The sequence below is a fragment of the Balaenoptera acutorostrata genome, chromosome 9, assembly GCF_949987535.1.
Source record: "Balaenoptera acutorostrata chromosome 9, mBalAcu1.1, whole genome shotgun sequence".
NCBI classification, from domain to species: Eukaryota; Metazoa; Chordata; class Mammalia; order Artiodactyla; family Balaenopteridae; genus Balaenoptera; species Balaenoptera acutorostrata.
The window spans coordinates 10541932-10568540 of record NC_080072.1 but is presented as its reverse complement, the minus strand read 5'-3'; the positions used below and the strand labels follow the sequence as shown (position 1 = coordinate 10568540).

The 26609-nt window shown below is 51.4% G+C and overlaps 1 protein-coding gene across 1 annotated transcript in view; it reads right to left on the bottom strand.

The window, feature by feature from the left end:
* Positions 1 to 940: 940 nt before the first annotated feature.
* Positions 941 to 26609, bottom strand: part of VPS37C (VPS37C subunit of ESCRT-I) — a 28758-nt gene continuing 3089 nt past the window's right edge. The window contains exons 2-5 of the mRNA XM_007174453.3: positions 7807 to 7905; positions 4168 to 4339; positions 3338 to 3420; positions 941 to 2529 (exon numbers count right to left, since the gene is read on the bottom strand). Of these exons, the coding sequence (XP_007174515.2) occupies positions 1837 to 2529; positions 3338 to 3420; positions 4168 to 4339; positions 7807 to 7899 (1041 nt within the window). The 5' untranslated portion in view covers positions 7900 to 7905 and the 3' untranslated portion in view covers positions 941 to 1836. The remainder of the gene's footprint in view (positions 2530 to 3337; positions 3421 to 4167; positions 4340 to 7806; positions 7906 to 26609) is intronic.

Genomic DNA, 26609 nt, shown 5'->3' with positions numbered 1-26609 from the left:
CTCCCCCTAACTCCTTGGAGCAGCTTCTCAGAGCTACTGAGAGGTTGTTCCCCAGGCGGTAGTCCGCAGTAAGTTCTCCAAATAAAACTGAAATCCACGAGTCTTACGTTGTGCATTTTTCTTTCAGTCGACAAAATCAATGCCCCCGCTGGCAGCCATGTCTTCACTTCTCAAATTCACTGGAAACACAACACTACTTTTAACTCATCGAAGTTTATTATGGCAATTAATTATATAATACAAACATACCGGCGATCGTTCATCCAGTTCAGAAGCACTCGAACCAGGAGAGTCCATTAGTGATTTCTCTGTATAAATAACTTATGAGAAGCAAGCACAGCTGGTCAGGGACCGACAGGGCTAATCGAGCATCTCATCGCACGCACCCACTGATGGCACGCAGGCCGGGGAGGGGGGCAGGCACCAGAAGGTCGAGTTTCCTCATTGGCCCCCAGCACCCCAGGCCCACCAGATGCTGGGTACTTGAGTAGTGGACAATTCAAGGCACATATGACTTCCTAACAGATAGCAGCTCCAGAGTCTGCCCTTGAGACCTGGTTCACATCTGCAGCAACCAAGGTAATGCTTTATTCATCACACCCCCCGCTTTGGTCTATTGTCACTTTTATTACTGAATGTGCTGAAAATCCCCAATGTGCTGGGGGCTGCACGTGGCTCGGAGTCACAATCCCTGCGCTTTACATTCTGAAGACAAGAGAGATGCAAAGAAATGCTCCGACATAGTGATGGCGTTTTACAAAGCACCATGTGGGAAGTAACTGTTAGGATATCTTTTGATGTCTCTCTTAGGAGGGCTTTTGGGGGTGGGGAAGAGTTACATCAGGCAGCCAAAGGAAGGGGATGAAGTGAGGGCTGCTGTGAATGAGATTCAAGGCACTGAAGGAGTGGACGGATGGGGTGGGCCTCAGAAGTCAACCAGAAGCAGGGCACTCCAGACAAGAGAGGCGGCTGGGGAGGTGACTCGGCCCTGCACTCCTAAATGCGCTCCCGACGTGGCCACAGTCTCCTGGGCCAGAACTGCCCCCTCTCCTCCAGCCAGAGGCTCCAAGGCAGCCCCCGGATCCTCCAACCAGGGCGAGCAAGGTCTGGGGTCCGCCTCCACAACCCCCGGCCTGCTCACTGCGCTGGCTCTGCTGCTGTCGTTCAAACCAGCACACAGGACAAGCTTAACTGACATCAGCCTATCAGAGTTCAATTATGGTTTTACGTGACTTAAAAATCATTAAGTATTTTTCCTAACTCTGTTCTCTCCCCCTGATCCAACCCTGCCATGGTGCGTGGGGCAGGCCATCCTTGAATGGACCCAAGAGACACAGAGCGCTACATCCCTTAGCGTGGGTACCACGGTCGAACGTGCCAAATCCCAGAGGAGAGGGAGGGGGTGAGCAGGGGCCAGCCAGCCAGCCCGTCACCGAGATAACTCCACGTTTGGTTCAGACGTCCGTGAGTGAGTGCAGCCACAAGATGTCCACAAACGCATGCAGCCGGGCACCCCAACCGGGCGCCCACAGAGGGGACCGAGCTCCCTGCCTGGTGAGAACCAGGAAAGCCAAAGCCAGTCACCGAAAGCAGGCGCGCCCTTCCCCCAGGAGGCCAGCAAGCACCGGGACCGTCTGGCACAGCCAAGCCAGCCACACTGCCTGGTGACTTGCCAGGCCTGTGTGCTCCCAGCCAGGTCCCTCCAGGCCCCCATGCAGGACACAAGTCCACGGGGAGCCAACTCCACTTCCAGTTGAACCTCGAATCTCAGCAGGGGGTGGGCCAAAGGTTGTGGTACAGGTGGAAGTAGGGAAGGGCCAAGGGCCAGGACCGTGCCTAATACCCAGGCCAGGCAGGACCCTGAGGCAGTGGAAACCCATAGGGAGGGGCAGGCCCAGGGGGATAGGGCGACTGAAGGGGGCCTGAGGGCTGGGGCTGCGTTGGGTACGGAGGTTTTCCTCCTGTTGAGAGGTAGGGGGGCTGTTGAGGGTAACCAGGACCGGGGGCCCGGCTCCCCACCACGGGGTACCCAGGGCCGGAGACACCAGCGGGGGCCACGGGATAGGCTGGCCGGGGTGGTGTGCTCCTCTGTGGGGACCAGGAGTAGCCCGCGGCAGCCCTGGGTCCTGGCTGGGCCGACGGGTACGGGGGACCCAAAGGCCCACTGTAGGAAAAAGAGGGCTGGGACATCACAGGGAACGGGGCCGGCGGGAGCGCCCCCTGGGCGGTGGGGCCCACGGGCAAGCCTGGAGAGGGGCTGTAGGGCAACGGGTAGGGAGGGACCGCCGCTGGTGGCTGCTGATCTTCTGCGACAGGCGGCGTCGCCTGGGGGCCCGGGAGAGATGGGGGAGGCGGGCGGGGAGGAGGGGCGTCCCCAGCCAGCTCCAGGGAGGCCCTGGGCTTCCTCATCGCATCCTGGAGCTTCTCCACGCGCACCCGGCGCAGATGGGACAGCGTCCTCATGGAGGAGAAGTTCTCCAGAAACGTGTCCAAGGGCACCTCGCCCTCCAGGAACTTCTCAGCCATGGCCTGGAAGACATAAGCTCCAGTGGCAACAGGGGTCTGCCGGGATCGAGGCCACCTGAATACCCCCAGGTCAGAGGTCAGCTGCGGCCCTCCCACCCCAGCCAGGCTCAGGAGCTGCCTGTCTTCTCTGGCCCGCCCCCCCGCTTTGGGAATTTCTCTCTATGGCCCTTCTCACTGCTGATATATTATACAAGCGCGTGTTTATTTACTCTGTCTCCCTCACCAGGACATCAGCTCCCAGAGGGCGGGGACCACCTGTCATGGCCACCGCCGCCCCCACCCCGGCATCGGGCCAGGCTCACAGCAGCTGCTGCACGGTCTGTCGACTGGCCACATGAACACTGGCCCCCTGGTCACTAGCACAGCCCAGCCCAGCCCAGGGGCTGTGGGACCTGGGAGCATCTTCCACCCAGAGCATGGACATGTAGAGAGAGCCAGTCTGCCCACAGAGAGTGAAGAGAGGCCCAGAGGGAAGCAGAAGAGAGAGACCTGGCAGCCCCAGGAGAGGGGAGGGGCTGGGGGCCTGGCTTCAGCCCTCGAGGGCTCCTACTGCACTGCCCTCCCACCCAGGCCTGCCAGCTGCCCCGCAGCTGTGCTGTCTGTCGCCCATTTCTGCTTCAGCCAGTGATGTTAGGTTCCTGTTCTCTGCCTCCGAAAGGGCCTCCACTGGGACCCCGGTGGAGATGCCATTCACCGCTGCCGTCGACTAAAGCCCTGGTCCCACGCCCTGCAGACACTGGTACTCAGGATGAGGGCTCCTGCTCCAGGGGCCAACTATTCAAGGAAGAGGGGGTGTCAACGGCCATCTCACCTCAGACTCTTCTTCAATCTTCATGCTTTCTATCTTCAGAAGGTCCAACAAGGCCCCTAGCTGTGGTGCTGAAGAAAATTTCTCTGGAAGGAAGGGCAGAAAAGTTGACATTTCAAAAGTGCCTCTGGATTCCGTGGTGGCGGCCAAGGTTTCTGCAAGGCTCTCCGAGAGTTCTGTGTGCTGGGGGCCCAGCCACCGCCCTGGGGTCCGCAGTGGAGTCCCTTCCGGTCGGTTCCCTTCCTGAGCAGAGAGGAGCTCAGCTGAGCCCATTCACGCCAGCCCAGGAAGCAAGAGACCTCAGGCTTCGGAGCCCACCCACCCCCACCCCCCAATCCTGTTCTTCCTCTCGGGGAGTCACTTCATCTGCCTGAGCGTCAAGTCCCCCACCTTCAGGACCAGGACAGCCCCTCACCTTCACAGACAGCAGGCTGGGACACAGAGAGCCCGGGCCAGCTCCACAAATCACCAGAGCGGGGCTGGCCGAGTGGCCAGCAGCAGCTCAGGACGCATGCTCTCTGCATTCAAATCCCAACTCCGCCTCTGCGTAGCTGTGGGGCCCTAGCCACATTCCTGGGTCTCCCTGAGCCTCACTCCTCTCAACTATGACGTTAGAATGACGACAGTACCTACCCTTAGATGGCTGTTAAAGCACTTGGCCAGGGCCAGGGACGTGGTGACCCACAGTAACTGCCGGCCCCTTCCTGTCCTGGGGAGGGAGACGGGATCTGTCCTTCCACGTGACTCCAGCAGCGCCCCCAGCCCCAGCGGGAATGGGGACCCCGAGTGGGCAGAGGCGCCCCCAGCGCACACTCCCGGGGCCGGCCGCCTACCCAGCTTCGCCTTCTGCTCCTGGCACCGCTCCACCAGCTTCCGGAGCTCCTGGTACTTGTCTGAGAGGTTCGAGCGGCTGATCTCCAGGGGACCCTGGAACTCCAGGTTCTGCTCGGCCAGGCTCCGGTTGGTGGCCAGTGCCATCTCCCGCTCCAGCTGCAGGTCCTGGACCTACAGAGCAGGACACTTGACCGTGAGACCGGCCACACCACCACTCAGCTCGCAGGGGGCTGGACCTGGGGCTTCCGGGACCCGTCACTCGCCATGGGGGAGCGGGGCGACACTCAGCCCCCAACTAGAGTCAGACGGACCCAGGTTCAAACTCTGGGCAAAGCGCTCCAAACCAGACACCTCACCGAATCCTTAACCCCACAGCCTACGTGGTGGATGCACGCAAAGGGCCACGTGACGAGCGGGAGGAGACCCCCCGTGGGCTGGGCAGAGCTCCAGGGAGGGGGGCGGAGAAAGTCAGAGCCTTCCTAGGAGGGAAGGGACCAAGTCCCAACCACTTGTCCCCGGGATTCAGAGTCAAGAGACCTCCGAGGAGGTGCACTGATGTGGCCCAGACCAGACCACAGGCCAGACACGCAACGAAGCCCCCAAATAAAGTTAGCGTGAGCAGTGAGAATGCCAGGGCCAGCCCGTGACACCGACTCCAGAGAGACCCGTCCCTGCCTCCTCCACAGGTGTGTCCTACAGAGAAGCTGCTCAGATGAGCTAACAGACAGGCCCCCAAGAACTGCAGGGGAGGCCCCAGGACCAGCTGAGGACTCCCACCAGCACAGGCGACCCGTGGCCCCCGAGGCTCTGATGCCAACCTTTGCACCTGGATGTGCCCCACTGAAAGCATGCCCCCAAGCTGAGCAGCACTTTCCACGTGGCCAGGTCCTTTGTTGTCACCAGCCGGTGAGGCGGCAGCCTCGGGAACCCTTCCCAGACCCGCTCTGACCTGAAGCCCTGTCCATTTGTCGGGGAGTCCTCTTTACTGACAGGAGGGCAGAGAGTCAGACCCACACCCCTGAGGGAACGGGGACACCAGCAGCACCAGTGGCACCAACACCCACAGCAGGGCTCAGGGCACAGCTTGGCAAGACCAGCTTCCACGCGGGAGCCACTGGGCAGCTTCTCCACCACGGTCGGCACGTGGCGAGCCAAGCCTGACTGTCTCGTCCCCAATCAGACGCAGGAAGGCCACGGGCATCCTGGAGGAGGGGGCTTCCGGGGGCTGCCATCCTGCCGGTCCCCAGCCACAGGGCCTCGGGCCCTCTGCTCTGTGGTGGGCCTGGCGCCTGCTCTCCGTGCTCCAGACTGCAAAGAGAGACGCCACGGCTACCAGAAGTCATGGGGCCTGGCCACGGCCTCTCAGGTCTGCCCCACACCTGGGCTGTCTGCCTTGCTGCCACCAATACCCTCTGGAGCCACTGAGCAAGCACCCTGACTCAGGGACGCCCGCACTGCGGAGTTCCAGTCTCCCTTTCATCAGCCATGAGAGCTTTTCTTTTCTTATGCGTCTGACACAGAGCGGGGGGCCTGAAGGCCTCTGCTCAGCTGCCCCCTACGGGGCCCCAGATCCTCAGCGGACATGTCCTCTGTATACCTCCGCTGCCTTTTCCCTGGATCTTAACCAGTAAATCTAAGCCGTGTCACTTTCCCCTAAACCTGGTCCTACCCGTTTCTGCCCCCTTTCCCCAGAGCCTCCCCCAAATCTTTCTCCATTAGGGGTTCACTATGAAGCCCTTGACCCCTATTATAATAGGTCAATAAGACAGTTCAAGCACCCCACCAGAAGACCCCGATATTCACACTCTTCCACGTGGAGAGAGGTCCCCTACTCTTCTCTCTGAGCAAAGTCCACTCCCCAAACTCAAGAGAGCTCCCATCTCTCCTCACAATCCCATGGCGACTCAATTACCATCTTATAGCCCGTGGTAGGAACCTAGTCCAAGGGGCTTTGAAAGTCTACGGAGTTCGCCCTCCTTCATTTTTCCCTTGATCTCATGAGCGTTCTTCCCCTCAGAGAATACACATCGATTAGTCAGGCCCGGCTGCACACCACAAAACTCAACTTGCCTTTTGCCCAAGGTGTTGTTTCTGCCTACGTCTTCCGTCATTCTGCACTTCGCCACACCTTCCATCAGCCTGTCTAGCTCGGAAGTCAACAAATTCTATATAATTATGTAATTCGGTCAGTTGCTATGAAGTTCTGTGCACGTGAGAGCAGGCCTTGGAGTTCCCAGCACACTGTGCTTGTGGCAGATTCGAGAAGCACTTGGTGCTTACCGTGTGTTAGACAAGGGGGTGAAGGCCAGCATCGAGCCAGCTCAGAGCCGGACCCTGGCTGAGCTCACGGCCTCACCCACCCGGAGAGGCGGCCTTGGAGCTTAACCAAGACGAGCCTTGCTCACGCCCTCGCTGGACGAGCTTGGGGCAGCAGGTCGCACCACATCCACGCTCTGTGCTCCGTGCCCTCCAGCCCCAGCAAAGGCTGCTCCTGGCGGGGAGAGGGGCGGTGGGAGCGGCCAGAGCACCAGTCGGGAAGGAGCAAGGACCACGTCCGGGCTGCACAACCCCTCACGGAGAGGGAAGTGGTCCGCGTGGCCAGGAGAAGCTGGATGGCGAGGCTTCCCTTTTTTGGGGTCAGATACTATGAATGTGCAGAAGAGACACACCATGCCCATTCATCAGGAAAAATGGAAACACATTCCAAAGGCCAACCAACGAGCTCGGCATTATTTGTGTCTGTGTCTCCCAAGCATCGGGGGCGGGAGGCGGCAGCGTGCGGAGCCGCGGACAGGCTGCGGCCACTCAAGGAGTGACCATGGGCACGTCCAGCTCTGCGGCCGCATCTGGTCACCTGACCTTTCCGACCTCGCAGGGGAGTCACGGGGTCAAGGCGACGGAAAGGGTGGGGAGAGCCCTTCATAAAGTGTAAAGCTCTGCACGTTCAGAAGGGTTGTTTTATTCCCGTGAGGACCATGATTAGAAACTGAGACGGTCAGGTGTCTGTTACGATAGGGAAGGGGTTAAGCAGGAGATGAGCCTAATCCCAGCCCCAGAACGCCTCCTCCTGGAGATGCAGGGCCAGAATCCAGGCTGGAGCAACAGTGGGGGCGGCTCCTGGGGCATGCGGGTCCCCAAAGGCACCAGGCGCCAGAGTTGGCGCGGGGGCCCTGGACTTCCTGGCACTGCGCCCCCGGAACTCCCAGAGGGCCCAGGAACTAGACTGAGACCCCAGGGGCTCCTCTGCCTGGCCAGGGTGAAGGCCGCAGAACAGGCAGATAAGCTCGGCCCAAAGCCCCAACAAGCCAGTGTCCTTAAGAAGGGCCTCAGGGGTGGGACGAATTGGGAGATTGGGACTGACGTATACACACCACTATGTATAAAATAGATAACTAATGAGAACCTACTGTATATCACAGGGAATTCTACTCAGTGCTTTGTGGTGACCTAAACGGGAAGGAAATCCAAAAAAGATGGGATATATGTCTATGTATAGCTGATTCACTTTGCTGTACAGCAGAAACTAACACAAAACTGTAAAGCAACTATACCCCAATAAAAATTAATAAAATTAAATTAAAAAAAGAAGGGCCTCAGTCCCATCTGCTATCCTTGGCCCCATAACAGCCTTCCTCTACCTCAGGGAAGTCTTGAGCCAGCCGGTCGATGGCCGCCGGGTCATTCTGCATCTCCTCCAGCTCCTCCAGGGTCTTGTCTTTCAGGGTCTCCATCTTTCCCTGGGAGCACAGAACGACACTGAAGTGAGGAAGGGACTGCTCAGGGGGAAGGGACCCCCAAGCCCATATTCATCATCTGTCAAAGGACCAACTGGAGTTTCCCAACGATGCCTCCACGCCACAGGGAGGACCAAGGAGGGTCAGAGTCCGGCCACCCTGACCATCCCCGTCCCCAGGGAGACCAAGAAGCTGCTCCTCCACCCAAACCATGAACAGCAGGCTACACGGAGGCACTGGGCAGTCAGAGGCAAAACCATGATTCCTGGCGGTGCCAGATGAAGCTCCCCAAGGAGCAGACAGGAAAGGCAGGAGGAGGGAGGCTGACAGCCAGGGACAGAGACTAAACTTGGCCCAAGGCCGCCTGTGAGTCCTGATGCCAGCACACACTCTGGGAGGTGTCCATTTCTGCCTGAACCCTAAATACACCCACCCTCCACATGGGGGCTTTGCTGGCTTTAACATCACAGGCTCAGGAGCCTCCCTGCCGGTTATGTTCCGCGTGCACCAACCACCTTGGGTTTCCCTCAAGCATTCTCTGCAACAGCCAACCACTCCACGTGCCACAAAAACAGACTGTCAGGACTTCCCTGGTGGCGCAGTGGTTAAGAATCCGCCTGCCAATGCAGGGGACACAGGTTCGAGCCCTGGTCCGGGAAGATCCCACATGCTGCGGAGCAACTAAGCCCGTGCACCACAACTACTGAGCCTGCGCTCTAGAGCCCACGAGCCACAACTACCGAAGCCCGCGTGCCACAAGTACTGAAGCTCGCGCGCCTACAGCCCGTGCTCCACAACAACAGAAGCCACCACAATGAGAAGCCCGCGCACCGCAACGAAGAGTAGCCCCGCGAGCCACAACTAGAGAAAGGCCCGCACACAGCGATGAAGACCCGATGCAGCCAAAAATAAATAAATTTATTTTTAAAAAACCCAAAAAAACAGACTGTCACATGCGTGCCCTCGTCAGAGAAGGACAAAAAAATCACCACCAAGTTGGCCCTACAGCCACTAGAAGGAAAAGAAATCGACCGACCTGAATGGGACGCCTGCTTTGACAGAAGACCTGGTTTCAGCGGTCCTCTCCCTGTCGCTCTGCCCAGAGGAACATCGATGTCTGTGTGACACAGGGGTCACAGCCAGGCCCCAGGACGGAGCCCCAGCGAGAAGAGGAAGCACCAGGACTTGCTTCCCTTCTGCTGACAGGATCCTCTCCTCTCATCTGTTTTTACCTCTTCTAGATGTGTGTTTTATAGTCCTCATTTCTCATTACAGAGGCTCTGTCAATCTTCCAAAGATTCCAACACTACAGAACCCCAGAGCCCCCCACCCCTGGCGCCAGGGCTCAGCGGGAGTGACAACTGGGCCGAGGGGCCACTGTGGAATCGAGGCCCAGGGTTATGGCTGTGCAGCCAGAGGTGACCTCCAGGCCTGCTTCCTCGTCTGGACTAGTAAGGGAAGGCATCTCCCAGGGCGGCAGAAAGATGAAGGAGAAACCAGTAAACAGAGACCACACGACCCCATTTGTCAGGAAGGCCTGGGTTTACCCCTCATGTCCCGGTGTAGCTATAAAAGGTGCCCCTTTTCATGCTCAAAAGTGTCCCAGGACTTCCCTGGCGGTCCAGTGGTTAAGACTCCTCACTTCCACTGCTGGGGGTATGAGTTCAATCCCTGGTTGGGGAACTAAGATCCCACCTACCGCACGGCATAGCCAAAAAAAAATAAAAAGTGTCCCAGTTTAGACAACAAATTCCATGGTCACCCTACTGATAAAGAGCTACCCAAACAGGGTCACCCCCACTTTCTGTTACCTGCTGAGGGTTGAATGTCGCCCCCAAACTCCAAGACAAGGAATGCCAAGCTTCGATGGGCACCTAAACCTGGGGGTACACTTGTTGAGAAAGCAGGTGCCCCAGCCCCACCCTCAGAGCCCTGTGTCGTAGGCCAGGGTCAGGCCCAGAAATCCAGAAGCTCTCCCAGAGATGCTGATGCAGCTGATGCGGGGCCAGGTTCTGAGAAGGACGCCAGCTCGTTGCTAGTCATGTGAAACGGAGGCCACTGGTTACTGAGCCTCGCAGCGTGAGTTTTACACGCGCTGTTTCTCCTACTCCTGCAAGGGGGCAGCACCGTCCCACTGGCAGGTGGGGATCAGAAAGGTTACAAATGGCAGAGTCAAAATTCTGCACTCTGTCTACACCTCACCCTGCTGCTCCCCAAATCCTTGGGCTGAAGGTTGGGGCAGAGGCACAGCAGACCGCAAGGGCCTGGGGAAGGAGCAGAAATGGGGAGGCCCACCCTATTACACTGCAAACCCAGTGAGTCCACCACGAGCTGGACACGCAAGAGGAACGGAGAAACATTCTGAAGATCTGGAACATCAGGGGCCTGGACTCGATCAGACTTACCTCTGAGTCCTGGGCCCTGCCACTTGCCATTGTGGGGCCCTGCACAGTGGACCCACCCTGAGCCTCAGGCTCCTCAACTGTAAATTGGGTTCGTGCCACGGTCAACACAGGCAAAGCTCTGGCCAGCGTGAGGCCTGGCCTAGAACAAATGCGGGCAAAAGGCTCCAACACCACAGAAGTCACTTATTTGTTACTGAGGCTTCCAACACAGCCCAAACTTGCTGGGCCTCAACGGCACCCATCCTGGCTCCACCCACAGCGGGACCTGCCACAGAAGGGTGTCTGCTCTTTCCCACAGTCAGGGCTGAGCACAGAGATACCCCTGGACTGAGGATGGAAGCTCCAGGGTGGGCAGCTGGCTGGCCACACACAAACGGCACCGTCAGCAGTGCCATCCGCGAGGGCCCCGGGAGGTCCAGACGTGCCCACCACACACCCAGTGGGAGAGCCCCACGTAGAGCCGCAGTTCCCCAGGACGGGCCCCAACTCTCCCCAACCACTTACCACATCCGTGCTCAATGAGACCACCTTTAAGGCAGCGCAGCCTCAAGAGCCAATGGCACACATTTTGGTCTCAGGACACCTGTCACTCCTAACATTACGGAGGACCCCAAAGAGTTTCCATTTCTGTGCATTTTAGCTATTGATATATGTATCGAAATTAAAAGTGAGAGATGTTTAAAACACAATACAAAAGCACACACACTAGCCATCAGAAGTATGTCGTGTCGTGAACCCTCTGAAAACTCTCCTGTGTACTCATTTGAGAAAGAGAGTAAAAAGGAAAATAACATCTTAGGTTGTGGAAACTGTTCTGACCTCATAGGTGGCCAGACAGGGTCTCAGAGATACCCCCCCAGGGGTCCCTGGAACACACTTTGAGAACCACTGGCCTAGATGTTAGGAGAATGGACTCTGGAGCCAGACTGCCTGGATTTGAAGCCTGGTTCTGCCCCTTACTAGGTGTGTTATTTAATCTGTTTGTACCTCAGTTTCTCCACCTGTAAAACAGCAGTACCTGGAACGTAGTGAGCACTACGTAGGTCTTTGCCATTACCAGGACCCTCAAACCCACGTTACACAGTGAGTCTCGCTATTATCCAACCTCACAGACGAGGCTCTGAGAGGTGCCCAAGGTCACCAGGCCAGGAAGTGGCAGTGCCTTAACTAGTCCAGGAAGCTTCTCACCTTCCTTCCTTCCTTTCTTTCTTTCCAGTTTTATTGAGATGTAATTGCCACACAGCACAGTATAAGTTTACGGTGTGCAGTATAATGATTTGACTTACATCCATCATGAAATGATGACCATGATAAGTTTAGGGAACAGCCATCATCTTCTACAGATACAAAATTTTTAAAACAGGAAAAAAATTTTTGTGTATGATGAGAACTCTTAGGATTTTCTCTCAACAACTTTCATATATAACGTACAGTGCTAATTACACTTATCATGTTGCCTCTATAAATTACATTTTTATAAGTAAAAACCTATAAAATTGTTATAAATTATATTTATCATGATCTATTTATCATCCCTAGTACTTACTTATCTTATAATGGCAAGTCTGTGCTTTGTGTCTGCCTTCATCCAATTCCCCCTCCCCCACCCCCCTGCCTCTAGTAACCACGAATCTCTTTTTCTGTGAGTTCATTTGTATGTTTGTTTGTTTTTGAATATAATTGACCTACAACACTGTTAGTCCTATTACACAACATAGTAATTCGTTTCCGTGCATTTCAAAAAGATCAACAGGGTAAGTCTAGTTACGCACAGTCACCACACAAAGATCTTAGTTATTGACTATATTCCCCACACTGTACATCTTATACTCGTTGACTCATTTATTTTGCAACTGCAAGTCTGTACCTCTTAGTCTCCCTCACCTATTTCTCTCCTCCCCGCAACACACCCCTGCCTCTGGTAACCACCTGTTTGTTCTCCGTATCTACGTCTCTGTTTCTGTTTTGTTATGCTTGTTCATTTGTTTTTTAGATTCCACACATAAGTGAAATCATACAGTACTTGTCTTTCTCTGCCTGACTTATTTCACTTAGCATAATAATTTAACTAATTTAATTTTTAATGAAGTTTTCCTTTTTACTAAGCTACCTGTGTCCAGCTAGTTTAGATCTGTCATCCTCTTGCCCCTTCCTCTCTGAGGGCACTCAGGTGGGTGTAGCCTCATCTGATGGAGGAAAAGCAGAGACCCCGGAGAGGAAGGGATTTGTCAACGAGCCCCTGCAGAGGCAGGATGAGAATCGGGGGCTCAATCCCCCTGTGCCGTTTCTACTGAGTCTCCGCCAGGACCCCACACGCACTACCCTTGAGGAGCCTACGGCCTGACATTGAGCGCCTCCAGGTGAGGCCACCACAGTGTCCAGACTGACCAGCAGGACGTGGGGGCTACAGTCTGGAGAGGACAGCCCAAGCTCTGCCACCTGCACGGGGAGATCCGTACGACGAGCACACCCGCCACAACGTCAGGCTTCGAGCAGACAAGGAGAGCCGCGCTGCATGCAGGCCGAGGCAGGGTCTACGCTGGGCCTCTCAGCCCAGAAGGCCCAGGGAGCTCATCTGACTGCACCGGAGGTGCTGATGTAGGACCCACCCTGCAGCCCCCTGAGGGGCCTGGCTTCCCTGACGGGCTTGCCTTCACAAGCCACTTTCCCCCCCTCAAAAGGGAAATGTTTTGATTAAAGTCACCAAAACAAAATCTTTATAACTTTCAAGTATTTTACAACATACTGAACTGTTGTACTAATGGGGCTGACCAAAGGGTAGTACTGATGCCCCTGTGCGTCCGGTGTGCACGTCCACCCTTCTTGAACTTGTAGTGCACGTGGGCGTTCGCAGGTGAGTCTGTGAAGACAAAGCTGCCAAGCCTTCCCCCTGGGCCTGAGAGTCCCAGGTCACACAAAGTCCCTGATGTTGCTAAAACCTGTGTGAGGCTGCTGATTCCACAAGGACAGGGGCAGCGGCAAGGACGTAACTCATCAAAGTCTGGTAATAAGTCACTGTAGATATTTAGCAAGAAAGGGGACTTTCCTGTGTTCAATAAAGAATGGTGGCCAATCAAGAAATAAATAAGCAAGGGAGCACCCCAGACGATTCCAGGGTGTGCTGAAGTGTGTGACCCCCTGTACCACTACACACGGCCCCGAGATGCCTTCCCCTCCAACCACTGGCCCAAATGATAACGTTCCTCTGCCAGCTGAAGCCCCACACCCGGTTCTGTTTGATGGCTTTAAACTCCTTGTGGTGGGACCTCCCTGGTGGTCCAGTGGTTAAGAATCAGTCTTGCAATGCAGGGGATGACAGTTCGATCCCTGGTCCGGGAACTAAGATCCCACGTGCCGCAGGGCAACTAAGCCCACGCACCACAATGAAAGATCCCACGAGCCGCAACGAAGACCCAACACAGCCAAAAAATAAATAAATAAATATTTTTTTTAAAAAAAAAGAAAGAAAGAAAAGAAACTGTTGTTTACAAAAAAATAAACTCCTCGTGGCAAAAAATCCCTGAAACATCTATCTACCTGGTGATCTGGATAATTACATGTCTTTTAGACAGCAAGAACTCACCCCAAACGGGCAAGGAATGAAACCCACAGCTCCCCTAATTAGACCACGATCTCCCTGGATCAGGCCCCCGGGCCAGGGAAGAGGATTCCATTCTGCTGGTATGCGCCAAAGCCTTGAACCTGGCATTCCTCCACCCTTCTGGGATGACTATCTCTGCCATTCCCTGATTGGGAAAGAGGGCTGCTCTCAAATACAGAAAGAAGAAAGACCATCTCAGCCCTGTGGTCATAAAAAGCCTCTCTCCTGTGTCAATTCCCTTTCATGGCAGACTTCAAAGCAGGCCATGCATGTTTGAAATGCCTCAAGAACTTCAGGTATGAAATACCTTCATTTCATGCAGGTCATTAGAATGAACTCTCAAGATCAGCCTGCATATTCCGAAGTCCTCGACACTACTGGAAGCGGACTCTTTCCATATAGCGAGTTTTCAGGTGAAATGTACTCGGCCATAGTGGGATGTGGGCTGTAGTGCTTTTCTTCTTATTCCACCTTTTCTGGTTTCTAATTCAACATCCCTCTATGATGCCCATTTCACAGGAGGTGAAATTAAGGTAGAGTGGCATGTAACTTGCCTATAGAGACAAGAGAGGGGGCACCAGAGCTAGGAGCCCTGACCCGGCCCACTGCTCCTTCCACCAGGCTCTGCCCACCCAGCCGCCTCCACTCACACTGCTCCACGAGAGGCTGCTGGCATGTGGAAGAGCCACACGTCCCCATTTCTTCTGGAATAGGTGTGCTCAGGATCCCGCACCCAAATGTGCCCCACTCAATCTTCCTTACTTGTCAAATGGGACCCTGATGGTCCCACAGCTCAAAGCCCTTTGCAAACTCTCCCATTAATTTATATAATCAGCCTAGTAAGTAAAGTGAACACAGGGCATAATCACCCCTACTTCAGAGATGAAATGAAAGCCAGAGAGAAACAGTAAGGGTATTGCCCAAGGTCCTATAAACGGCTGTATTGCCCAAGGTCCTACAAACTCTTGAGGTCGAACCACCAGAGGCCAGCGTCCCTTCCCATCTCCGGTATTTTGATTTCACAAACGACACAGGGGAGCGATGAGGGTAGAGTTTAGGTATAAGGTCGTCCAAGATGCAGAGATTACAAGCCCGTGCAAGTCACCAATCACCTGGGCCCTCCTCGGTGCCTGCCTCCCGGGTGGAGGTGGTTCACATCTGTGCCCGCTGACAACATCTCAGGCCCGAGGAGCGGGCAAGTTCCATCTACGAGATTTATCACAGCACTGTCCACCCCTGGAAGTTACCGGTGCCTTTCTTTCAGAAGTCCACAGATATCACCTGATTCTGGGTCACCCAAGGATGAGGCTTGAGGCTGAGAGCAACAAGCACTTCTCATAATTTGAAAAACAGGTTGGGAGGCTGGGGGCGGTGAGAACAGGACAATATTCTGCCCGAGGCCCATAAAGCAGGTGCCCCCAAAGTCTGGCCATCTGTTGCCGTCAGTGTTCTGCTTCTGGATCATCAAAGGTGGCAGAAAAAATCCAAACCAGAGCTTCTCAAAGTGGCCACGACCACCACGGATGCCACCAAGTAGAGAGAACTAGGGGGTTACTGCGAAGCTACTGAGGGACGCAGAGTCCATACACTTTTGTTTCTGGAGGCCTGACAAGTCCAACGACCTCAGCCCTGGGCACTCACGCCCTGAGCTGGATCCCCTCCCAGTTACCATGGCGCCCAGGAGGATGATGGGTACTTCTTGGGTGGTACCCGGGGTCTGCCCCAGGGGAGAAGAGTTAAAGTGAGGAGAGGCAAGCTCCTTGAAGGCAAGGAGAATTCTCGTTCGCCTTTGTATTTCCAGGGCCCGGCAGAGGCCGGCACACAGACAGCGCAGGGTAATGCCTTTAGAAAAACAGCCAGAGGCAGGGAGAGCGCCAGGCAGTCAGCTGGTGGGCGAGACACAGGGATACGAGGATGGGGCTGCTTCTACTTTTTCAGGCTTCATTCATTTCTTCCTGCTTCACTGAATAAACATTCAATGAGCAATTACTATATGCCAAGAACAAGGCAAGGCCCCAGATAAAGGGAGGAAGGATAAATAGGAGCAGAGGGATGGAAATAAATACTTACTGACTTCTTACTATGTGCCAGACACAGCCTTATGTAAAAACTGATGCTAATTCTCTAGGAACTCAGTTTGGTTTTAAAAAATGAAACACTTCACAACAAATCATGGTGAATCCAGGTGAGAGCAGAGTGAGAAGTGGGGAGGGGGTCAGCTCTAAGGGCTGGGGGCGTGAGAAGCCCACAGGTCCTGGTCGCTGGAGCCATTCGTGCTGGGACAGGAATCAGAAGGTCTGGGGGCAGGCGACAGCCGGGCCGTCGTGGGAGCTACTGCAGATGCTCAAGGCCGGAGACGGGGTGAGGAGGGCTGAGAAGGGGGAGGCAGCTGCACAGCATTCACAAGTATAGAGACAACAGCTCTTTGCGGGGCGACACCACCAACTCTAAGGAGATCAGACCGGGACCGAGGTGGGAAACGGGCAGGCGTTAATCTGTGTTCCCTCCACCAAGAAGAGAAAATGCATCACCGTTTCCTCACTAACAACCCCTGGGAAAAAAACTTTCTTTTTTTTTTTTTTTATTAATTTTTACTGGTGTATAGTTGCTTTACAATGTTGTTAGTTTCTGCTGTACAGCAAAGCGAATCAGTTATACGTATACATATAGCCCCTCTTTTTTAGATCTCCTTCCCATTTCTTTTTCTTTTCCTTTCCTTCTTTCTTTCTTTCCTTCTTTCTCTTCTTGTTTCTTTTCTTTCTTCCTTCCTTCCTTTCTTTTGTCTCCTCTGCAGCTTTCACCTCCACAGAGGTCACAAACCCAGATGCCTACACAGGCCAGGCAGGCATGTCAGACACCGTGTCTCCTGAAAGCACAGGCTCCAGCCCAGCTCAGGCACCTCCTGCAGGTAGGAGGGTGGGTCCAGCGTTGCCAGACCTGCCCGGTCTCCAAGGGAGGCTAGAAATCCAGATCACTGTGACATCTCCCCACTTTTAAATTTCAGTAACCAATTCAAAGTTGTAACAAACACAGGGTGGGCTGTGGTTTGTCACCTGAAATCAACACCATACCCTCCAAGAGAGACACATGCGAGAAGGAGAGATTCCACAGGAGGGGTGGGGGGAGGGGAGGGGGGAGGTGACAGACATTTCTCAGGTGTCCTGGAGCCCACCTTCTGTCACAGAGCACTGTGCGGGGGTTGACATAGCTAGAGCAGCGCCAGCCAGAACCAAGGAGGCAGTTTCCAGGTGCAGCCCCTGGGCCTTGGGAAGCCACATAACACTGGGAGGGGACGCAAAGTCTCCAGCCACTGGCCCCTGCTGCTTGCGTCTCTTGGCCTCGACTTCTTTCCACTACTCTCTATCTTGACGAAATCGAGCCCCGCATACCTCGGACACGGCAAACACGATCTAGTGGAAGATAGTGAGGCCCGGAGGCGACTACACTACCCCTAGTGGATCCAGGCCAGAGCGGTACCGTCTCTCACCACTCCCCGAGGGGGAGGCTGCAGAATGTCCCGGTGGGGAGAGGGTGCTGGCGAGCGCTCACCTCAGGACAGCCCCCCAGATCTGGCCTCAACAGGTGGAAAAGAAAGCAAGGTACTGATGGCTCTTGCTCAACAGGGATCTATCCCGGGACTGTTCAGCTCAGCAACAAATAGTTTCAACTGATATCAGATCCTATGCAAGGATAAACTCAGAAAAAAAAAAAAAAAAAAGTAAAGACTGAAAGCAAAATGCAGCATTTTCTAAGTGTGAGGGTGCTCAGATCAGAGTTAAGGTGTGCCAGTCCTAGAGATGCCTTGCAGCACCCCTTGTCCCTTGCTTCTGCCTAAACAATTAGTGCCAGCTCTCTCCTGGCTGGGTGCAGAGTAGAAACGCACAGAATTTGAGGACTGATGCCCTGGGTTTGCATTTTGGCTCCTCAGCTTTTTTGCTGTGTGACCTTGATCAAGTCCCTTAACTTCAGTTTCCTCATCGGGAAAATGGGCACCATGATGATAATCCCACCTTGGGGATCGCATGTGTGCCTGGGATGAGCAAATGGCCCTGAGAGGGCTTTGCAAGCTCCTGCGCCCTAAACAAGTATTAATTATTCTGCCTCCTGTGGTGGGGGGGGGGCAATCCGATGATTAGAGGCGACTCCTGACACCCCCGGGGCTCAATATTGAGTCAAGCAAAATGACCGCTACCGCTGAACCATGACACAGAACTGTGACTGAGCCAGGCGCTTCCGTTTTCCTGACTCCACCAGGAGCTAAAGCACTGGCTCCAATTACACCCCTCCTCTCTGTTACCAGCCAACCTTTCCTTGCCAGCTACTTCAAGCCTGAAATCACACTGCAAGGAGAGTTGCAAAGGCCTTTGGTTTCTTGTAAGTTTCCCACATCTCCTTATGGTAGCATAAGAAGCTGTTACCATAGCAACCTGCACAGTTCAATCTGCACATGTTATACGGAACTGGCCCCATCCTCACCCCTCTTGTCAGAAACACCTGCGGTTGCCTTAGAAACCTTTCTAAGCCTGCTGCTTAATGAGGAAATACATGTTGACCTGATCTATTTTTCTTTTCCCAGGATGATTCCAGCCACGCGATCAAGTAACCAGGCCTTCAGTCACCTAACTTCCCACAGGAGTTGATAGAAGCAAACCAACCATCATGCGCTTCTCACTTGGCCCAAAACACCGTCGAATTAACCTGCCCCAACAATCTGAAAAGTTGGTGTGTACGCTCCAGAAGGGAGACTTTTTTAGTTTTCATTCTTTCTAAGGAATTTCTGGGGTTGGGATTGGAGTTGGAGCTCCCTCCATAGCCCCCAATGCTGAACAGTTAAGACAGTGTGAAAAGCAGTGGAAAGAGCTCAGGGCTTGAGAGCCCAATATTCTGGATTCAAACCCCAGCTTGACCTTTTACTAGCTACATGACCTTGGGCAAGTTATTCAGCCTCCTAATTCTGCTTCTTATTGGTAGAATGGGACTAACTCTACCAACCTCATGGGCTGGTTATGAGGACTTAACAAGAAATAAACACGAAACCTTCTGGAGGTGCTAGGAAAACCACCAAGCAAGTGCTAGGTAGCATCAATTCATACATTCTCACACCTTTTTAAAACCTACTGTTGTAAAATGCTGCCTCACAACCCTGCCAGGCACCCAGTTAGGCTGGTGGGGGAGGACTCTGAAAGAACAGGTCCCAGAGGGAAGCAAAGGGTGTGGCTTTCTGAAACGGGCTCCAGACCAATCTGAACAAAGGTCCACAAATATCAGGGGGCCCATCTACGGGAGGGATGTACAATCTCTCAGGACAAGGTTTTTGCAAGGAAAGTATCATCTTTACATTGATATTTACATGAGCAAATCCTCCTCGAGTTCACGGAATGACTCCACCTGACACCTCTTTTCCCAGAGGAAGGCCCCCAAGTGAGAAGACCCTGGAATGACGAGCCGCTTATTGGGCCAAGTGCAGGGGGCACTCGCATCACCTTTTTTCTCCTCAAACTAGACTCCCCTCCCAACCTCCACTTCCATCAGCACCCTCAAGCTTCTCACCCTAACTTCTAACTCTCCAGGCCATCTCCCTCACCTCTGATGTCCACCACCAGGTCTTATCTAGTCGTTGTTCCAATGTCTTTTAGGTGCATCCATCCCGGCCCTTCCACAAACTCCAAGTGGGTCTTCCCACCTCTAATATGCCAGGCACCTCTGGATTCATTTTTTTTTTAAGCACTGCTTCCAACGCCCTCCAACCTTCCCTGAAGCTAGCCATCTCTTCCCTCCCTCCCTCCCTCTTCTGCTTATCTCCCCCCACCCTGACCCCCCAGCTGGGAGCCACCTAAGCACAGCCTGCCATGCTGTCAGGACGTGCCGCCGCCATCCTCTTCTCCCACTTGCCTGGTGTGCCCACTCCTGTTGTTTTCCGAAACTTTTTCAAACCCCCAGCGCACGGAACAGATCACAGAGGCCATGCTCTGGGCGAAGGCGTAGGGGGTCAGCCCTACTCTCCCAGCTCAGTCTTCCCCTTGACCTCAAGGGGGCCCCCGAGGCACCTTGCCAGAAGGCAGCTGGAAAACCACTGCCATAACCCCTCACCTCTGCTAATCCCAACACTCCCCGCCCCATCCCCTGCCCAAGCCCCCCTCCTCCAGCAGTGATGCCTCACCAGCAGGGCAAAGAGGGAGGGAAGGAGGGCTCTGCGTAGTAAATGCTACGTGTACTCACAGAGCACAGGGCAGGACGAGTCTTTGGGAGACGAAGCAAGAAAGGGCAGAGGCAGCTTACTTAATCTCTCCATACATCGGTCTCTTCAGTAACTGAGAACTTTTATAAGGATGAAATGAGTTAGTGCCCAGGAAGTCTAATGCCCGGCTCTCAGGCTGGGCTCAATAAAGGGTCATGATTCTCATCACCGTGGCTAAGCTCACACACTCAGCCCATTCCTACCTCTGCAACTCAAGCCCTTCCCACGTGGACACTAAGGAGAGAAAACTTAAGATTCCTCCAGAGACCACATCAGTCAACAGAGCGACGGAACTCAGATGGCTGGATATAACTCAGATCAACAGCATTCAGCTTCAATCAAGACGATGGCCAAGGAACAGGTCATCTAACAAGCAGCCTGTTCCTGAAACTTCCTGACAGTAAAACACAACCCAGCCACTTAGAGAAGCCTCCTCATTGTCTGGTCCCTGGCTCTGACTTGAAAAGAAAACCATCCTAAGCTTCTTCCCATTGAACTTCCATTTGTTTCTCCTCCATCCCAACTGTTGAGATGACTCAGAAGGGATCTCACACTGCAGCTGTCAGTCCTCCACCCCACCCCACACTTTCTAATCTGCAGATCAAGCTGACCAAATAGGTTCAACCATCTTTAAGGAAGGATCAAGATTAAGGTCAAGCCAAAGACACACTCAGGACAAATAACAGGAGTCTGTATGGGGTCACTCAAGCGTGTCTGTTCAAAGTCCGAGATGATGAGACTCTATTTCCTCGCTGATCTGGGCCCATTCTAGGCTAGTATAAAGCGGGGCAGCTCCGGACCCTACCCCTGCCAGCAATGTCTGACCCTACGAACTTCTGGCTCCAGCAGAGGCAGGCAGGTGTGTTGGGGGCAACAGTGTAGCCACAGAAAAAGAGAAACCAGGCCCGAGCCTCCTCCAATCTACTCTGGACTCAGGCAGGAATCTGTACAAAGGCTATCGTCAAACAGGCTAGAGGTGGCAATGCCGTACCAGCGGCCGCACTCAGCTCTGGACTCGTGTCCATCCTGGTGCAGAACGTCCACCACAAGCCAGCCTCTCCAGCAGCTGCCTGCCTGGTTCTAGCAGACTCAGCCCTCGCCAGCCCTCTTCCACATCCCCCAGTAATCTCCGGAGAACACAGTCGATCAGAGCTCTTGCACCCTGCTGAAAACTTTTTTTAAAAAAACCCAGTGTTTGGGACTTCACTGGTGGTCCAGTGGTTAAGAATCCACCTTCCAATGCAGGGGACACGGGTTCAATTCCTGGTCGGGGAACTAAGATCCCACATGCCGCCGGGCAACCAAGCCCACGCACCACAACTGAGCTCACATGCCTCAACTACAGAGCCTATGCGCTCTGGAGCCCACGCACCAGAATGAGAGAGGAGCCCACGCACCCCAACGAAGAGCCCATGCCGCAACGAAAGATCCCACGTGCCACAACTAAGACCTGATGAAGCCAAAAAACAAAAACAAAAACAAACCAGTGTTTAGGATCACGTTCAAAATCTTGTGCTCCTTGGCTTGGCCTACAAGACCCTGCACCAGCAGACCCCGAGCCTCTCCTTCCGGCTAGACCTCCCTCCTCTCCCCCATAGGCTGCGGACTTCATCCTGACTCTCTGTTCTACCTATTCCCAGAACAAACAACATGCTTCCAATCACCTGACAAATATTCCACATCTATAAAGATCAATACAACAAGGATCCTGCCCTCTGGGAGTTCCCAGCCCTGCTGCCCTGCCTTTGCTCTTATTCCCTCTGCCTAAAATTTCTTTCCTACACCTTCTCTAGTTTGAAAATGCCTGCTGATCCTTCATTGTCAGCTCTCTGGGAAGCATTCCTTGCTCCTTCTCCCAAAGACTTCGTCCTGCCCTCCCATCATGCCCTGTAAGTACCACGCAGCAACTACTACGTAGGAATCAGCATGTTTCTTCAGCAAGACTGGGAGCTCTCCAAGGGCCCAGTGCACGTCTCATTCACGTCTGCATCCCAGCACCGAGGTCAATGCCTAGCACACACAAGGCGCTCAGCAAGTGCTGACTGCATGGGAACCTCCCCTTTTTGGCAAACTTAGAGGAACAGGGACCAGATTTACTCTCCTGCCTCAAACAACTACAAACGAGAAAAGATAAATGAAACAACAGTTTTCAGATATTGGATATCTGTCAGCAGAGGATGGATTCCTGGGTGGGAGCGGGGGATGGGAGCGGGGAGCAAATGAGGTGAGCTCTACAATTGCCCCAACTTACTGCCTAGAGAGAGTTTTCAGGCCATGGCACAGGGAGGAGGTACCCAGGCAGAGCCTGACAGTCTCCCCAAGTTGGGAAGAGAGAGTTGGGAATCTAGGGAGGCCAAGGTAGCCAGAGTTCACAGGGTCAAATACCAGAGAGGACAGAGCTACACCGTGAACTCTGGAAATCTGCAGGGGTCCCCCTCCAGTTTCCTGCTGAGTGTTTACAATACTGGTCAGGATTAGAGGGAACAATCCTTGGGCCTCAAACTGAGCCAAGACTAATCTGTGTCCCCACTCACCAGAGTGGAAATACTTCCTAACTCACAGGACATCAGTAGAGCACTGAAAAGGGTAGTGCCTTGGTAGTGGGTAAAATTAGCCCTGGTCTAAAGGCTGGTCTGGTGCCAGCTAACAAAGCTTAACAGTGAGGCATCAAAGGATCAAACTGTTTCCAAGTAACTTAACAGTGTCCCAAAACAATGCCAAGAATATTTATAAAAATGCAAAAATATTCAGCACCCAACGGTAAAATTCGCAACATCTGACATCCAATCAAAAATTACCAGACATACAAAGAAGCAAGAAAATATGATCCATAATGAGGAAAAAAAATCAATCAGTAAAACAGACTCAAAAATACAGATAACAAAATTAGCAGAGAAGGACACTAAAATGGTTACTACAACCGTATTCCATATATTCAAGATGCTAAAGAAGATTGAGAATGTTGAGACATGGAAAATATAAAAAAGACCCAAATCAAACTTCTAGAAATGGAAACTACAAATGTCTGAGATAAAAAGTATACCAGGTGGAAATAACAACAGATTAGACACTAAAGAAGAAAAGATCAGTGAACTTAAAGAAAGAGCAATTGAAACTACGCAAAACAAACCACAAATTAAAAAAAAAAAAAAAAAAAGATGGGGGAAAAAATAAATTGAGAATCAGAGAGCTGTGGAACAACTTTAAGCATCCTAAAATACATGTAACTGGAGTCCCCAAAGAAGAGAGAGAGAAGAGAATAGAGAAAATACCTGACGAATTACTAGCTGAAAAGTTTTCAAATTTTATGAAAGTTTTAAACCCACAGATCCAAAAACTCAACTAACCCAAGCACAAGAAATATGAAAACTACACCAAGGCACATCATAATTAAATTGTTTAAAACCAGTAATAAAAGAAATGTCGCCGTAAGGAAAAAAGACACATAAGAATAGAAGAAAAAAAAAATAAGAACAGCAGCAGATTACTCATAGAACAAGGTAAGACAGAAGACACTGGAACCACATCTTAGAATGCTGAAAGAAAAATAACTGACTTAGAATTCTATACCCAGGAAAAATATCTTTCAAAAACAAAGACAAAACAAAGACTTTCTCAGACATTCAAAAGCTAAAAGAATTCATTACCAACAGACCAGCAGAATAAGAAATGTTTTTTAAAAGTCCTCAAGTCAGAAGGAATGTAAAATGAAGTGGAAGTCTGGATCTACAGAGAGGAATAAAGAGCACTGGAAATGATAAACATGTAATATATATTAAAAAGTAAATATAAAAGAGCTTTTCCTTTCTTTTAACCTCTTTACAAAATAATTCACTGTTTAAAGCAAAAACAGTAATAATGTATTGCGGGATTTATAACACACATAGAAGTGAAACATGTGACAACAACAGCATAAAGGCCAGGAGGGAGGAAATGAGAGTATACTATTGTTAGTGTAAAGTGATGTACAAGATCACTTGATGATAGACTGTGACAGGTTAAAGATGCAAACTATGTGGGAGGGAGATGCAAGAGGGAGGAGATATGGGGATATATGTATATATATAGCAGATTCACTTTTTTATATAGCAGAAACTAACACACCATTGTAAAGCAATTATACTCCAATAAAGACGTTAAAAAAAAAAAGAATTCCCCTCCTGCCTGAAGTGATCAAGAATAGCGGCCGATATTATATATAAAATAATTTTAATTAAAAATGCTTTATTGCTAAAAAAAATGCTAACCTTCATCTGAGCCTTCAGTGAATCATAATCTTTTGCAGTAGTAACATCAAAAATCACTGATCACAGGTCACCATGACAAATATAATAAAAATGGAAAACTTTGAAATATTGCGAGAACTACCGAAATGTGACACAGAGACATGAAGTGAGGGAGCAAATGCTGTTGGAAAAGTGGCACCAAGAGATTTGTTTGATGTGGGATTGCCACAGACCTTTAATTTATTGAAAAAAAACACAGTATCTGCAAAGCGCAATAAAGTGAAGCACAATAAAGTGAAAAAAAAAAAAAAAGATGCGTACTACGAATCTTAAAGCAACCACTCTTTTTCTTTTTCTTTTCTTGTTCTTTTTATTTTTTTTGGCTGCACCACACAGCTTGCCAGATCTTAGTTCCCCGACCAGGGATTGAACCTGAGTCACGGCAGTGAAGAGTCACGCAGTGAAAGTGCTGAGTCCTAACCACTGGACCACCAGGGAATTCCCAAGCAACCACTTTTTTTAAAAAAAAACAGTTAGTTACAGCTAATAAACTAACAAAGGAAATAAAATGGAATCATAAAAACTGCTCAATCCCAGGGAGGTCAGGAAAAAAGGGACATGGGAAGAAAGAGCATGGAACAGAGTGAAAACAAGCAGCAAGATGATAACCCAGCTAGAGTCGTTAACCCTTCAGGCGCAAACCCGGGTAGGAGACGTAACCTGGGCCCCGGATGCAAGCAGATCCCCCAGACGCTGCGCTCTAAAGCAGAGATGGAGCCCACCAGGGCCCAGTGCCCAGCACCCCATGTGTCTCAGATTCAAGGCCTGCCCCTCAGGCAACTGCACCCCACCGAGGAACCTCTGACAGGATGTCTACCCAACAAGTAGACTCAGAGCACATCTTGGACTCAGAGCACAGCTGTCAGAGGGAATTGCAAGGGAAACAGCCCAAGTGACATGCTCATGTTAAATTAAAACATATGATCTGGAGCAAGATGGCGGAGTAGAAGGACCTTGAGAGTTAAACCCAACTACACTAGTAATCACATTAAATGTAAATGGTCTAAACATCCCAATTAAAAGGCAGAATTTTTAAGACTGGATTTCACAAAATGCAAAACTCATCTATATGCTGCCTACAAGAAACCCACTTTAAAAATAAAGACACAAATAGTCCAAAAGTAAAAGGATGTAAAGAGATATACCACACTAATTTTTTAAAATCCCTATCAATTTTTTTTAATTGTGGTAAAACATAAAATTTACCATTTTAAACATTTTAAGTGTACAGTTTTGTGACATTAAATACATTCACACTGTTGTACAACCATCACCACCATCTACCTCCAGAACTTTTTCATTATCCCAGACTGAAACTTTGTACCCATTAAACATTAACTTCCATTCCTCCCTTCCCCCAGCCTTGGGCAACCATCATTCTTCCTGTCTCTGTAAATTCAACTACTCTAGGGACCTTATATAAGAGGAATCATGCAATATTTATGCTTTTGTGACTGACTTGTTTCACTTAGCATTATTTCTTCAAGTTTCATCTATGTTGTCAAAAATTTCCTTCCTTTTTAAAGCTGAATAATACTCTATTGTATGCATGTATCACATTTTGTTTACCCATTCATCCGTCAGTGGACCCTTGGGTTGCTTCTACCTTTTGGTTACTGTGAATAATGCTGCCAGAAACATTGGTGTACAAATATCTGTTTGAGTCTCTGCTTATACTTCTTTAGGGTATACACCCAGAATTGGAATTGATAGATCATACGGTAATTCTATCTTTAATTTTTTGAAGAATTGCCATACTATTTTCCACAGCAACTGCACACTTTACATTCCCACCAGTAATATAAATAAGGGTTCCAATTTCTCCACATCTTTGCCAATACTTCTGGTGTTTTTTGTTTTTTTTTAACAACAGTTATTCTAATGGGTATGAAGTGGTATTTCATTGTCATTTTGGTTCACATTTCCCTAATGACTAGTGATGTTGAGTATCTTCATGTGCTTACTGGCCATCTGTATACCTTCTTTGGAGAAATGTCTATTCAAGTCCTTTGCCCACTTTAATCAGGTTGTTTGTTTTTTCACTGTTGAGTTGTAGGAATTCTTCAAATATTCTGGATATCAATCCATTAGCACTAAATTGTTTTTAAGTTGGATTGGCTATATTATAACAAGACAAAGTAGATTTCAGAGCAAAGAATACTATCAGGGATTAAAAG